General features: G+C 41.5%; 1 protein-coding gene across 1 annotated transcript in view; it reads left to right on the top strand.

Annotated features, from left to right (window-relative positions):
- Nucleotides 1-3,877: 3,877 nt before the first annotated feature.
- LOC145397827 (sestrin-2-like) overlaps nucleotides 3,878-14,357 on the top strand; it is a 107,198-nt gene continuing 96,718 nt past the window's right edge. Inside the window, exon 1 of the mRNA XM_080270861.1 lies at nucleotides 3,878-4,066. Coding sequence (XP_080126987.1) covers nucleotides 4,019-4,066 — 48 coding nt within the window. The 5' untranslated portion in view covers nucleotides 3,878-4,018. The remainder of the gene's footprint in view (nucleotides 4,067-14,357) is intronic.

Genomic DNA, 14,357 nt, shown 5'->3' on the forward strand with positions numbered 1-14,357 from the left:
ACTAATATTGGTGTACAAGGAGGAAATTAAGGGAAAGGGTAGTATTTCAGGACTAATATATTTTGTAAAATGAAGACATCATCATCATTCATCATCATCATCATCATCATCATCATCATCATCATCATCATCATCCCTTAACCCCTTGAATCCAGTATTGTAATTTATTGTTTTATTCTTGCTACTACTAGTAAAAATCATCTGAGAATAACAAGAACAAACTATTAAAAGGCATCACCATTGGGAACGGATTCAGTCCTTTTGTGATATGGGGATATTGTAGGTGGCACTAGAGGCTTTTTTGCATTTTAATCTTAGCAGCATTTTAGGCTTATTTCATTTTGATATTTTCTGTTGTCCAGTTATTTTATTTTTGGATTTCTGGACCCCATATCACTCCACCTTCTGATGTGAAAGGAGGTCTGGATGATAATGATGACGATGACATAATTTGCATTGGTAGCATACAGGAAGATACTAAGTTGCAAATATATGGAATGTATACTTGAAGAAGTGTTATGAAATCTCCAAAACCACTTAGTAGTGCCAGGAGATAGAAGATCAAAGGTACAGTCTCCTTAACCTCTTCAGAAAAGTGATTTAAGTATTGATGCTACTGTCAGATAATTATATTCAGTTTGGGAGAGACTTCCTCAAAGTGAAGGAGTTACACATCTTCCTTAACCTCCTCCATGGAAGAGGTTGTCCCTAAGCTGAATAAACTAGTCATGCAATATCATCATTATCATCATCATCCAACCCTCTGTTCCCACATAAGAATGGGATGAGGTAAGGTCCAGAATGGAAGAAAAAACCTGACAGGAGGAGAAAATAGCCAGTTATTAGCCAAGTAGGATGGGCCACACACTCATTCACTTACCATTAAAGCTTTCAGAATCCCAACTCACCTCACAGGCATACACATCCACACTTCATACCACCTAAAGGTTAGAATACAAAACATCATACTGTACTGGAAGGGTTAACTGAAATTCTGTATGAGTAAACTGCTTCAATTACGTGAAAAAATAAACAAACTGCGAGTAATGTACTGTATGTATGAATGTGCGGTTTGATGATGGCTAGGATAGAGAAACCCACACTGGCAAAGATATATTTCCAAACAGTTTTAGTGACTACTGTTGCCCTCTTCAGTGGAACCACAGACCAAAATTGGTATGTAGTTCCAATGAAGAGGGTGACAGTAGTCACCGAAGTTCTTCAGAATTAATTACAGTACCGGTCTGTACATCTTTTGGTCAGTCAGCATGTATTTCCTTTTCCTTACTGATGTTGATGACAATTGTGACTCTGGCTGTAAGATGATGACTGGCTTATTTGGAAGTAAAAAATGAGTGAAAAGAATGTTATGTACATCGTAATCCTGACTACCATGTTTGGTGGAACATTGTTACTTCAGGCTCTGTGAATCTGGACCTAGTGAACTGTAACCTGAAGTTGCCCTTCCTCTGCAGGCCACCACCCTGCTTTTAGGGATAGGAAGTTGAGAGGTGCTTATATAGCTGAACTGAAGGGGATGGATAAAGCCCTCATCAATCCCTCCACTCGTAGGGTGCTTCTCAAACCTGAGTAAATACATCAAACAGCAGCAAAAATGAAATATAAAGATATGTCATTGGACTGAAGGAGCCGACAATATAGCTGAGTCATAACTGGGGAAAGATTCCTGAGAGAGGCTGCTTGAAATCAGATAAGGATGACCTGATAACACTCCATCACGCCAGTTTCATCTCACTTTCTAGGTTGCCACGTGTAGCCTATAGTTAGGGCAGGTAAGTCTATACAATTACTGTACCTTTAGAGGTGTCAAGTACTGAGGTCCCTTTCTGTGCTGCACATCTTGAGACATATGACAGAGAACTTGTAATCTGCACTGAAGACTTCTTTTCAGTAACTATAACCATCCATCCACTATCCAGTAATTGTTTCCCCAATCAAGAACACAGGGTTCCTGGGCTAGGCTACTGAGTCCTGACATTTAGGCAAGGGTGACCACTCGTCCCTGAGTGGCACTGTGAGCAATAAACCCCAGCCATCCCACAAATATCGATTGCATATACACATAACCTTATATTAAAATAACCAAACAAACCAAAACGTGAAGCAATATGTCGCTCAGGCTAAAAATTTGTAGGGGTCAATGTGAACTGCATTCGGATGAGAGTTCACAGGGATTACATAGCGATGATATACTAGAAATTAAGGGGATGCAAGTGGAAGAAAATAAATGCTAGGTTTTCTGTGTTAATATATACTTGTCCGTGAAGCGCTTTGTAAATTAAATGTTTCTTGGTTCTTAATTACGCGTGAGTTAATATTTTCTATCTAATCATGTTCATGCATATCAGTCAAGTACTGTTCCACATGTCGCGATTTGTAAATTACACCACCATGTGAAATAATTTTGTTATAGTTCTTAATGAAGTTGCTAAAGTGAATACGAATTATCACAGTACTATTCAGCCGCTGATGTAATGTAGAAAAGAAATTCATAAGAAGGAAAACGAGGAAGTATATAATGACGTTGGTGGGTCTCAAACTGGCTGTGAATGCAGAAGTTCATTTAAGGAAAAAATAGGAGGGGGGAGGAGCTAGCTTATTTGCTACTGCTTCACACTTATTAGAGTATATCCGTGACATTTCCTCCCTTACTCGCAAAATCAGCCAGAGAAGGAATGTGAAATTATACAGTAGAAGATATGGAATACTGGGAGAAACACACCAATCGCCAAACCCCGCTCAGCTTAGGATGATTAGCCAGTAGAGGAAAGGCAGAAGAGGTGGAATACTAAGCAAACTTTAGTAAATGACTGTACAACATAATTATCGTCATTTGAAGAGACATACCGAGCCTCTGTCTAAGAAATATTGGTCAAGAGAAGACAGTGAAAAGTATAAGAGATGAAAATAGACGAAATTTTTATTCCCGACGGTATACCAAATAGGACAAGAATTTCTGTCTAGCTGACGCAATTCTGGGTTGGACGAGTTCATCCTCCCGCGCCGGTGTAGGAATATTCCACTCTGGCCCCACAGTTTCGTTCGTTCCAAAATGGTTCGTCGATTTTACGAGTGAGAGGTATTTATAATCGAACTTTACGTTTGCAGGATTTTCCTGTTATTGTAGACAGTTTTGGATTTTGTTACTTAAATATTTATTCTGATACAAATGTGATGTGATTGTTAGCTGTTTGGCTGAAGACAACTGTTTACATAAACTATCTATAGTACCATTTGTAGTTAGGAAACTTTATAACTACGGGACGTGTTTCCAAACCAGAGGCTAGTACAAAGTTAAGTATGAAAATGATATGTAAGGAATACGATCAATATAATATTCGTGAATTGCATGATATTACGTAATCAAATTCATAGGCAGAGGACATGTCTGATGAATGATGTTGCTTTGCGCCTAAATGCATTAAGCGGAAGTGCAGTATGCATTTCTTGCAGTATTGCGTAAGATCCAGTGACACGAGTTCATTGGAGTCAAGCCTATGCAAAGCGTGGTAACAGGCCAAAGTTAGGCCTAAAATAAGAAGGTTGGCAGCAGTTCTTGAGGTTGATAAATTTCTCGCCGCTGAGTTCTGGCAAGCTAGCAAGAGTTGTCGAATCAGGATGCGCTAGAATTTTGCTAAATCCACAAAAAGTCTGCTAAAATGGGCATTAAATGGCAACCTGAGGACTGTCGTGAATTTACTGGTAAGATCTTTGGAATATTGCTAAAATTACAACGCAGGCATGATCATTTAGCCTGAGATAGATGTTTAAATGTCTCGAGATTGGATGCCAAAAGCGCTAAATTGGCAATCGTGAACCTAAGGTGCTCAGTGCTTCCTTGGCCAGCGGTGGGGGAGTATATGTTCGACATCGCTCCCGGACCCCTTAGTGGTGTCATTGCCCGCTTTAAAAGTCGTACAGTTTCCCCTACGTGACACTACCTATGTGCCCACTGTGTATTGCATCTTAAGTGCACTGAAGCTCAGAAGAGAGATTGATGTCCTTCTGCGAACCTAGGATTGAGATAGAACGTGTGCCTGAGAGCGTAAGTATTAAATTTCAGCATTTTAGTAAATGTTATAGATATTTTCCAAACTAATTATAGATATTTTCCAAACTAACTATGTTCAGGTAAATTATAGGTATATTCTAAAAGCGTGTGTGTGAGCTCGGGATACATGTATTGGTTATTAATGACGAGCGACATTGAACGTTCCAGTCGTCACGTGTGCTGTTCTTGTTTTAACGTGATATATTTTTCTTCCTGTGTTAAGAAATAAAACCATTGATGTTTGTAAAGCCAGTGTGTGACCTGGGGTAATAAATGCATTATATGGTTATGAATGTCATGGAAATGTTACGTAACGTTTCATTAAGTACTTCAGCCCGATTACATATATTTTGCTCAGGCTGTGTCCACGCGCAGTTGGATTACATGTATTTTGCTCAGGCTATGTTCAGGCGCAGTTCGATCACATATATTTTGCTAGGTTATGTCCAGGCGCAGTTCGATCACATATATTTTGCTAGGCTATGTTCAGGCGCAGTTCGATCACATATATTTTGCTAGGTTATGTCCAGGCGCAGTTCGATCACATATTTTGCTAGGCTATGTTCAGGCGCAGTTCGATCACATATATTTTGCTAGGCTATGTCCAGGTGCAGTTCGATTACATATATTTTGCTCTGGCTATGTCCAGGCGTAGTTCAATTACATATATTTTGCTCAGGCTATGGCCAGGCGCAGTCCGATCACATATATTTTGCTAGGTTATGTCCAGGCGCAGTTCGATTACATATATTTTGCTCAGGCTATGGCCAGGCGATTTTATTCACTTTAAGGAGAGACTTTTCGATCTGGATGGATTAGAGACAGCGATTATTTACTCCTTCTCTATGAAGATGCGCTCAGTACAGGGGAAATTACGTCATCACAGTGAAGTATTTAATCACATAGACTTTCAGCCCTTCGATACGGTGACTAATTTATTCATGCTGCCTCCAGACGATTTTATTTTACATAGGGTAGTGGAGGCTACACTGAGAAATTTATAGTCCCGGCAGAGTTATTCTGATTTTCTTTTTCTTAACTAGCTATACCTTACCTAACCTAACCAAACCTTACCATACCTAACCTAACCTAACCAAACATTACCATGCCGTACCTAACCAACTAAACCTAACCAAATCAGCCCTCACCTTACCTTACCTTACCTTACCATAGCTGCCAAACCTAATCAGCCTAGTCTACCTTAACTAACCTGTGTTCTAACCCAACAAATAAACCCTAATTAATCTATTCTACCTGATCTTAACTAAACTAACTAAACGTGCTTAATCAAGGAGCGTGACTCTCCCAACCTGCGCTAATACCATATAGCCTACATCTAACCCCTTCACCTCGATAAGTCCCTGAACAAAACAAGGAGAAAAAAAGAAAGAAAAAATTAAAACGGTCTTATTGAAGGGAATTATAACAAACACTGACTAAAAACCTGATATGCACCTGCTCAGACATACCCTTGCGAAATTTCAGCTCATTCCACCCAGCGGTATGACCTTTTGAGGGTTTCCAGTGTTTAGCTAAAAATAGGGCATATAGGCTAAGTGCGTGTGGCTGTCGCATAGCTGACCGCACACCATCGTTATCAGCTCGTTGTTCCGCATCTTTTGATGTAGGCTATGGCACTTCGACATCCAAGGGGTGTCAAATGTGGACACACACACACACACACACACCGCTCGCTGGTGCAGTGGTAACGTTCTCGTTTGCCATCTGGTAGACGGGAGTTCGCGCCTCGCTCACGTTGCTAAAAGTTTCACTGACGAAGTGGGTGGTTACTGTCCCCCTTGAGCAAGGGGACGGGTGTGTGCGTGTGTGAAGGTCACAGCCTTGTCCTTAGATCGGACTATATGAGCTCTCAGCTCCCTTCCGGGAGGGTAAAAGCTGACGATCACGACCATCAGGTGATCCTGACCTACCCGGTGAATTACACACACACAAACGAAACTCTTATTTGCACAGTATTATTGATACCACTAAGATAATGATGGTGTGTAGGGTGATGATCGGTGGATGCCAGTTCCTCAGCGATTTATTCTGCACTTCAGTATCTTCTGCGTTACGGTACTATTTTTTTTTTTTCTGGAACAATATCATGCCGAAGAGCAGTTGTCAGTTTTGTGAAATTGTTGCTCTGGTGTAGTCGAATTAATTTTAACTTTGAGCATTTTTTTTTCCATGCTACTTTCAGACGATTTTGTTCAGCTGAGGTAGGGCTTCTGTAGTTCCTTCACTTGTAACTTGGCGCAGATTTTCGTCCTGTTAGTGGTAGGTAGTGGCGACCATCATCCACTCACTTGATGTAGTGCTGCCTACTTCTTCTTTAGCCTTTATCATTTTTTTTTTTCTGTGCCTGCCCTCCTCTCTTCCTATTTCTCATATCTTTCCTGTCACTACTTATTGCTTTTCTTTCCATTACAGGTGGCTTTACATTGAATGACAAGCCAAATGGTTTCCTGTAAGCCAAAAAACCATTTACAGCGCTGGGTGGTAACCATATAACCAAACCATACGTGCTCTCTACGTGTCAGCAAGTGGGTTGGTGGAGGGTTGGTGCCCCTCCCTGTAAAACAAATAACTCAAGTCAGTGGCCGCCCCTTACGGGATTATGGCATCTGGCAATAGATAGATAGATAGATAGATTTTCGTCCCTTTGCAGCCTGCATCCGATAGCTCAGTGGCAGAACCTGTAACTTGGTGTGTGGATCTATACAGTATATATATTTTTTAATTTGTTTTTCCTTCTGTTCTGAGAGAGAGAGAGAGAGAGAGAGAGAGAGAGAGAGAGAGAGAGAACTATGGCCCTGCACCCCTTCCCTAGCACTTCGTGACAAGCACCATTATCTAGTGTTTAATCTCATGCTGCAGCTAAGCAGTCAGGATAGAGAGAAGGGATTTTCACGCCAAGTTAAAGGGAAGAGATTGTAGTAGCGAGGAGTATGATACAGGATTTTTTTTTAATGCAACACGGTACGCAATAGAATGTTTCGTGGGTGTAAATTTTCGCATATTTTCGTCGTATGATTGTAGTCGTATTGCAGGTGGCATAGGAAGCTTCGTAGCACTTCCTTCTCAGCGAATTAATTGTTCATATTACACCTTAACTTTATCTTGTATGTTACGGTATTTGTGTCATTTTAATATAAGCCTGGTTTGCATAGAGGATACTGAGGTGTAGGCTAATGTGTAGAATAAAGCACTACCCTGTAGAGGTGTTATGAAATTTGAATAACTGAGAATACGACTGTGACAGTATGGGCGAAAATAAATCACCTGACGTTAGCTGGAATAAAAAAAAGATGAATATACTGGCAGTTTTTAAGGATCAGGCAAAACGCTGATCAAGGCGGTCTTTAAATCGAGATTTAACCCATTTAATCCCTTTAACCCACTCAAGTGAAAAGCAATGTAAGCTTTATTTCTACCTCCAGACGATTTTATTAATTTCAGGAAAGGCTTTTTCATTAGGGAGATAGACTACGGTTTTCACAGATACCTTCGCCACAGTGAGTTTCCTGTAAGCTTCATCACTATGCTTGTATAATTTAGTCACACAGCAGCTACCCTGTGTGGGCAAATAAGCCTACTGTAATTATCCTCTCATGTTCTTATGTAACCTGAATAAAATCGTCTGGAGGCAGCAAAAATAAAGCGACGTGACCAGGATTCAAAGTTGTAACATGTTCGTAGCCTATGTATGTATGCCGGAATGGATTTGTTTTGTATTCGAATACACCGTATAGATATACTAGGGACATTTGTAAAAATATATATATATATATATATATATATATATATATATATATATATATATATGCCTATACTGTATATAGATAGATAGATAGATACCGTAGGTATATATATAATATAAATATTATATATATATATATATATATATATATATATATATATATATATATATATATATATATATATATATATATATATGGAGCCTCTGTGGTACAGTGGTGAACCAGGGTTCGCGCCACGCCGGGGTAAAAAACTTTGGGAGTTCACCCGGCCACGTACTGCATTGGCGGACACAAGGGGTGCTGTGATTGAACCAGCGTCGCTAGCTATAAAGTATGCTTGCACCCAGGGGCTTGCGCGGGCCGATTACACTTGGTTCACAGACTACACACACATCCAAAGCCACTCCAACACAACAATTACACTTACAAGCACTTCTCACCCTGCTTACAATCTCTACCAGACAGCCTAAGCCACTTGGTAGAGAGATACATTGGCTGTATCGTCCCGACTTCGGTCGGGATAGGCAGGTCTTTCAGTGGATACTCAAACGGCTGATGATGATGATATATATATATATATATATATATATATATATATATATATATATATATATATATATATATATATATATATATATATACTGTATGTCCCCCGCAAACACAGTTCATATTATTATTATTATTATTATTATTAGCCACAATATAATGAGCTGTTAGATACTGGGTTGTGATAGGGATACCCTACCATAACGTAAACAACAGCCTTGGGTGCATGTGTCCTTAAAAGCACTTGCTGTACGTCCAGTAAACATAGAGGTTTAGAAATTAACATATTGTTTTCAGTAAGGGGATACGTAGAATATAAACAAAGTAAAAGCATGCGTTTATGATTGTTTAAAGGTATAGATATTAATGAATAATAACAGTTTTTATTAAGTCAATACCATACATACGGTACAAAGTAAATAAAAACGTGCTAGAGTTTGTAAATGACCGAGCACTAGGTAATTATTATTATTATTATTATTATTATTATTATTATTATTATTATTATTATTTTAAGACTCAGTGACATTTAAAAAAAGGGATACATGAAGGTAAAATAAATAGACGTGGCAGGAACTGGTAAAAAAAAAAAAACCGACTAGAGACTCGAAGGTGATATTTTTGGCTGCAACGCCATTTTGATCAGCAACAACAAGAGGCGTGCAAACATCTGGGCCAAGGACGTAGTCGTGTTGTCCTTTGAAACCGTCTCGTCTCTTCCCTTCCTCTTCTCATCTTTGTCCACGTGTCTCTCTCCATTCCTCCCACCTCTTCCTCCTCCCTCCTCTTGTCTTCTCACCCCTCATATAGTTCTCTCATCTCCCCTTCCTTCCACTTGTCATCTTCATTCCTCTCATTTCTTCGTCTTGTTCGGTCTTCCTCTCTTCTGTGTTCACGTGTCATCCTCATTCATCTCATCTCTTCCTCTCTTCCCTTCGTCCTCTCCTTTCTTCTCTTCATTCCACTTGTCATCTTCATTCCTCCCATTTCTTACTCTTATCCGGTCGTCCTCTCCTCTCTTCTTCGTCCACGTGTGATCCTCATTCCTTCCATCTCTTCCTCCTCCTCTCCTCATATCCTATCTTTTTTCACGTCATTTTCATTTCTTTCATCTCTTCGTTCCTTCCTTTTCTCTTTTATCATTCCATGTCTCATCTTCATTCCACTTATTTTCTCCTTTCTACCCTTCCTCCTCTCTTCTTTTCATGTCTCATCATCATTCATCTCACACCCTCCGCCCCACCTTCCTCCTCGCATCTCTTCTCTTCCTCACCTACCGTCTTGTTCTCATTTCTTTTTTCGTGGCTTTCTCTTCCTGAATTTTCTCTCCCCTCCCTTCATCCTCTCCTCGTCTTCCTTTCCTCTTTCCTCTTTTCGGCTTTCTATCCCATTTTTGCCCGTCCACGCCCCGGAGGGTCTCGGGGATGGGTATTGTTTTCACTCGGTTTGTCTGTTTGTCTGTCTCTCTGTCAACAAATTTACGCGAAAACTACTGGTGCGATTTTGACTAAATTAAGAGGGATGATGGCCTATGACATTGTGATCACCTGATTAAATTTTGGGCCAAGGCCCAGGCTGTAGGCCTAAAAAATGAAAAGAAGTTTTTTCGCCATAACTCCATTCAAATTCGTCATGTCGACAGGAAACCAAAACTTAAAGGTGCATCTTTCAAATCTGCATGCTGTAACATCCCTCATTACATCAGGGGGGTTACCCCCAGTTAGCAATAAGGGGGGGTCCCCCCCAGTTAGCAATAAGGGGGGGTCACCCCCCAGTTAGTAGTAGGGGGTCATCCCCCAGTGAGCGGTAGGGGGATCAGTGTCAGGTGGATCGGGCCTAAAATTTTAAATGGGCATAAAATCGTCAAATTTCATTCGATATATTCCAGATTTGATGTGACATCTTTGAATAGATATCCTGTCGTGTTTATACGTCAGCACTAAAATGACTGCCGGAGGCGGGTTTGCTGTGCATTGGCACCGCTTGTTGAATTTATGTCTCCTGTGTTCCCTTGTTTTCCCAGCCTTCCCCCCCACCCACTTTTTTTTCCCCACTTGTTTTTCGCCTCCACTCGATTAATCCTCTCTCTCTCTCTCTCTCTCTCTCTCTCTCTCTCTCTCTCTCTCTCTCTCTCTCTCTCTCTCACACACACACACACACACACACACACACACACACACACACACACACACACTTATACCCAATGTTTACCCAATTCTTACCCCTGTTTGTTCTCTTATCACCATCCCCGTCACCGATAACGATGGAATTATTCTGTTGTTTCCAAAGCCATACTATTATTTATTTATTTATTTAGTAGATGAGACGCGATGGATTGATTAGTTTGAGTCTCCATCAACTTTTACAGTTTGATGACATTATACTCCTTTCACCTTAACTTGGCCCAGATTTCCGTTCTCTCGGTAATATGGCTCGTATTCTCGTCGGGTAAGGAGGCTTCCTAGCACCTTCTCCTTAGCGATTTATTTTTGATTGGCGGTGGTTAACATCCTTCTGTATGCTATTTACGCAGAATGGGGGGCACTGTGGCTCAGTGGTAGGGCATCAAGCTCGTAATCGGGAGATTGCGAGTTCGAGCCTCGCTTGGGACTGTCGTGCCGAGAGTGGTAGCGCGCTCCTATAACCTAGCGGGGCTATATGATCCAATACAGGGTCTAGCTCGGGGGAACGCAATTTCTTCCATATTTACGCAGAATGTCGTAATAGTGTGGGATTTATATAACACAAAAGAGGACGGTAATGTGTAAAAAGCAAAATAAATCACATAGGAAATGGTGTTAGGGACATCTCTTACCCTGCGAGAACGGGGACACTTATTCAATTATCTGTTTACCCTAACGTGGCTCATGTTGTCGTCCTCTATTTCTTTACTCTCTTCACTTTAACTTGGCCCAGATTGTCGTCCTTTTGAGGCATAAGTCACGTAGCTCAGTGGCAGGAAATACAACGGCACTACGTATATTCCATGAAACTTCATCGTGAATAGCATCATACGAGTGTATACTGTTAGTGGTTTGTTCTAAGCCAGCACTGAAGATGGAGAAACGGAAATTTTAGGCCAAGTTAAAGTGAAAGGAGTATAGTAAACATTGCTCAGCACTGGAGGTGGGGAGACGGAAGTTTTAGGCCAAGTTAAAATGAATGGAGCATCGTAGCCTTTGCCAACTTCAGGCTGTAATGATATATATTTCGGTTCTTTCACAGTGGAAAGTCCTTGTTATGGAGAGGTTAAAGTTAGTTTCCATATAATTACTGTATGGTCACTTTTTATATATAAAATTATTGTATATGAGAGAGGATTTTATTCGGCTTTATTTTTATTTACTTATTCTTTAGGGGGGGATTTCGTCACACCTTTCCTGTAGCTAATTATTCTCCACTTCTGTGCTTCAATATCCTTACGTGTTAGTGAGGCAAACTTTATCAGTATTAGAATGATGTAGTTTAGGCCTACAGGAGGGTGTTCAGGTGCTACGTGTAAAAATAGGCTAAATCGCTGCTGGAGAGGTGTTATAGGTACCGGTATGCTGATTATAATATGGGCCTTAGTTGTGTAGGCTGTCATAGTGAACGTGGTATTTCTCTCTCTCGTTCCAATATTATTTTAGTTTTTAATTTTATCATTTGTCCGTTTTCTTTATTTTTTATTGGATTCTCTCTCTCTCTCTCTCTCTCTCTCTCCTTTATGTCCTCGGTCCTCTTATGAAACATCAATGAAATCAGAGGGAGGGTGAGAAGAAAGACCGCGTTTCTATAGCGGAGAGAGAGAGAGAGAGAGAGAGAGAGAGAGAGAGAGAGAGAATTATGGTGAGCTAGAGAGGTAGCCTAGGAGCTCCCTTAGCAACTATTCCTTGCCACTGAGAGAGAGAGAGAGAGAGAGAGAGAGAGAGAGAGAGAGAGAGAGAGAGAGAGAGAGAGAGAGAGAGAGTTCTGGTAGGCTAGGGGGCTGCCATAGCAACTCATTTTCCAGATTATTTTAGTTGTATGGTTCGTCAGTGTTCTCTTTTACCTGAGGCTGTGTGTGTGTGTGTGTGTGTGTGTGTGTGTGTGTGTGTGTGTGTGTGTGTGTGTGAGAGAGAGAGAGAGTGTGTGTGTGTGTGTGTGTGTGTGTGTGAGAGAGAGAGAGAGAGAGAGAGAGAGAGAGAGTGTTTATGCTGACTATAGTACGTTTACTCTAACATGAAAATTTCCCCTAACCCCCTGTAGCTCAGGTGATGGCCAGGTGTAGTCAGATTGGAGGGTTGATTTGATTAGTAACCAAGGAGACTCGTTACACCTCTTAACAAAGAAGCATACCGGTATCGAATTTCATGTAGTCACAACTGGTATTCAAAGTGTGGGAGTGGGCCAGTTCCATCAGATGAAACCAAACTAAATATAACCCACCTCTGACTGATTAAAAATTTGCAGGTATGGAAGAATTGCAGAGGGGTGTCTTGTCCTGTTTTAAGCCTACATACAAACACATACACGCGTCCATAGCCTATGCGCACTAACTCGTCTCTCTCTCTCTCTCTCTCTCTCTCACACACACACACACACACACACACACACACACACACACACACACACACACACACACACACACACACACACACACACACACACACACACACACACGTATACGCACATTTAAAAAGGGCACTGACCTGGCAATGTGTGGCTTAGAGAGAGAGAGAGAGAGAGAGAGAGAGAGAGAGAGAGAGAGAGAGAATGTTTAGGATGAAAATATAGCTGAACTGAAGCAAGATAGGTGAACGAAAGGAGAATGAATGAGTTTAGGGTAGAATGTAGCCCGAAGAAAATGAATAAATATAAGATGAAAAGAAATTGGGGTAGACTTTGGAAAGGAGATAATAGATGAATATAAATCGGAAATAAAACAAGATAGATGAACGAATGGAGAATGAATGAGTGTAGGGGTTGAATTAAAGAGATGGAAAATGAGTAAGTGTAGGATGGAAAGAATCTAAGAATGTGTTGAAGAGTAGATGGAGAATGAGTGGGAGGAGAAGGTATGACGAAGAGTGAGTAAGGGAAGGAAAATCAACTCCATCATGACTGAGATAACTCTAGTAGTCTGTCCAGGTAAACGTAGATGGTTTTATTCAGGTGAGAGTGAGTCATAGGAGCCTGATTGTTAATAGAGATAAGTGACAGGAGGGTGAGTGAGGAAGAGGGTGACAGACAGGAGGGTGAGTGAGGAAGAGGGTGGCAGACAGGAGGGTGAGTGAGGAAGAGGGTGGCAGACAGGAGGGTGAGTGAGGAAGAGGGTGGCAGACAGGAGGGTGAGTGAGGAAGAGGGTGGCAGACAGGAGGGTGAGTGAGGAAGAGGGTGGCAGACAGGAGGGTGAGTGAGGAAGAGGGTGACAGACAGGAGGGTGAGTGAGGAAGAGGGTGGCAGACAGGAGGGTGAGTGAGGAAGAGGGTGACAGACTGGAGGGTGAGTGAGGAAGAGGGTGACAGACAGGAGGGTGAGTGAGGAAGAAGAGAACAGGAGGGTGAGTGAGGAAGAAGAGAACAGGAGGGTGAGTGAGGAAGAAGAGGGAGGGTTAACGAGGAAGAGGGTGACAGACAGGAGGTTGAGTGAGGAAGAGGGTGACAGACAGGAGGGTGAGTGAGGAAGAGGGTGACAGACAGGAGGGTGTGAGGAAGAGGGTGGCAGACAGGAGAGCGAGTGAGGAAGAGGGTGACAGACAGGAGGGTGGGTGAGGGAGAGTGACAGGAGGGTGAGTGAGGAAGAGAGTGACAGACAGGAGGGTGAGTGAAGAAGAGTGTGACAGACAGGAGGGTGAGTGAGGAAGAGAGTGACAGACAGGAGTGTTAGTGAGGAAAAAGAGAATGACAGACAGGAGGGTGAGTGAGGAAGAGGGTGACAGACAGGAGGGTGTCAGGAAGAGGGTGACAGACAGGAGTGTGATTGAGGAAGAAGAAGGATATTATGAAACACTGTA

The sequence above is a fragment of the Coenobita brevimanus genome, chromosome 43 (assembly GCF_032717465.1).
Source record: "Coenobita brevimanus isolate Jiangsu-jjx chromosome 43, ASM3271746v2, whole genome shotgun sequence".
In the NCBI taxonomy this organism is placed as follows: domain Eukaryota; kingdom Metazoa; phylum Arthropoda; class Malacostraca; order Decapoda; family Coenobitidae; genus Coenobita; species Coenobita brevimanus.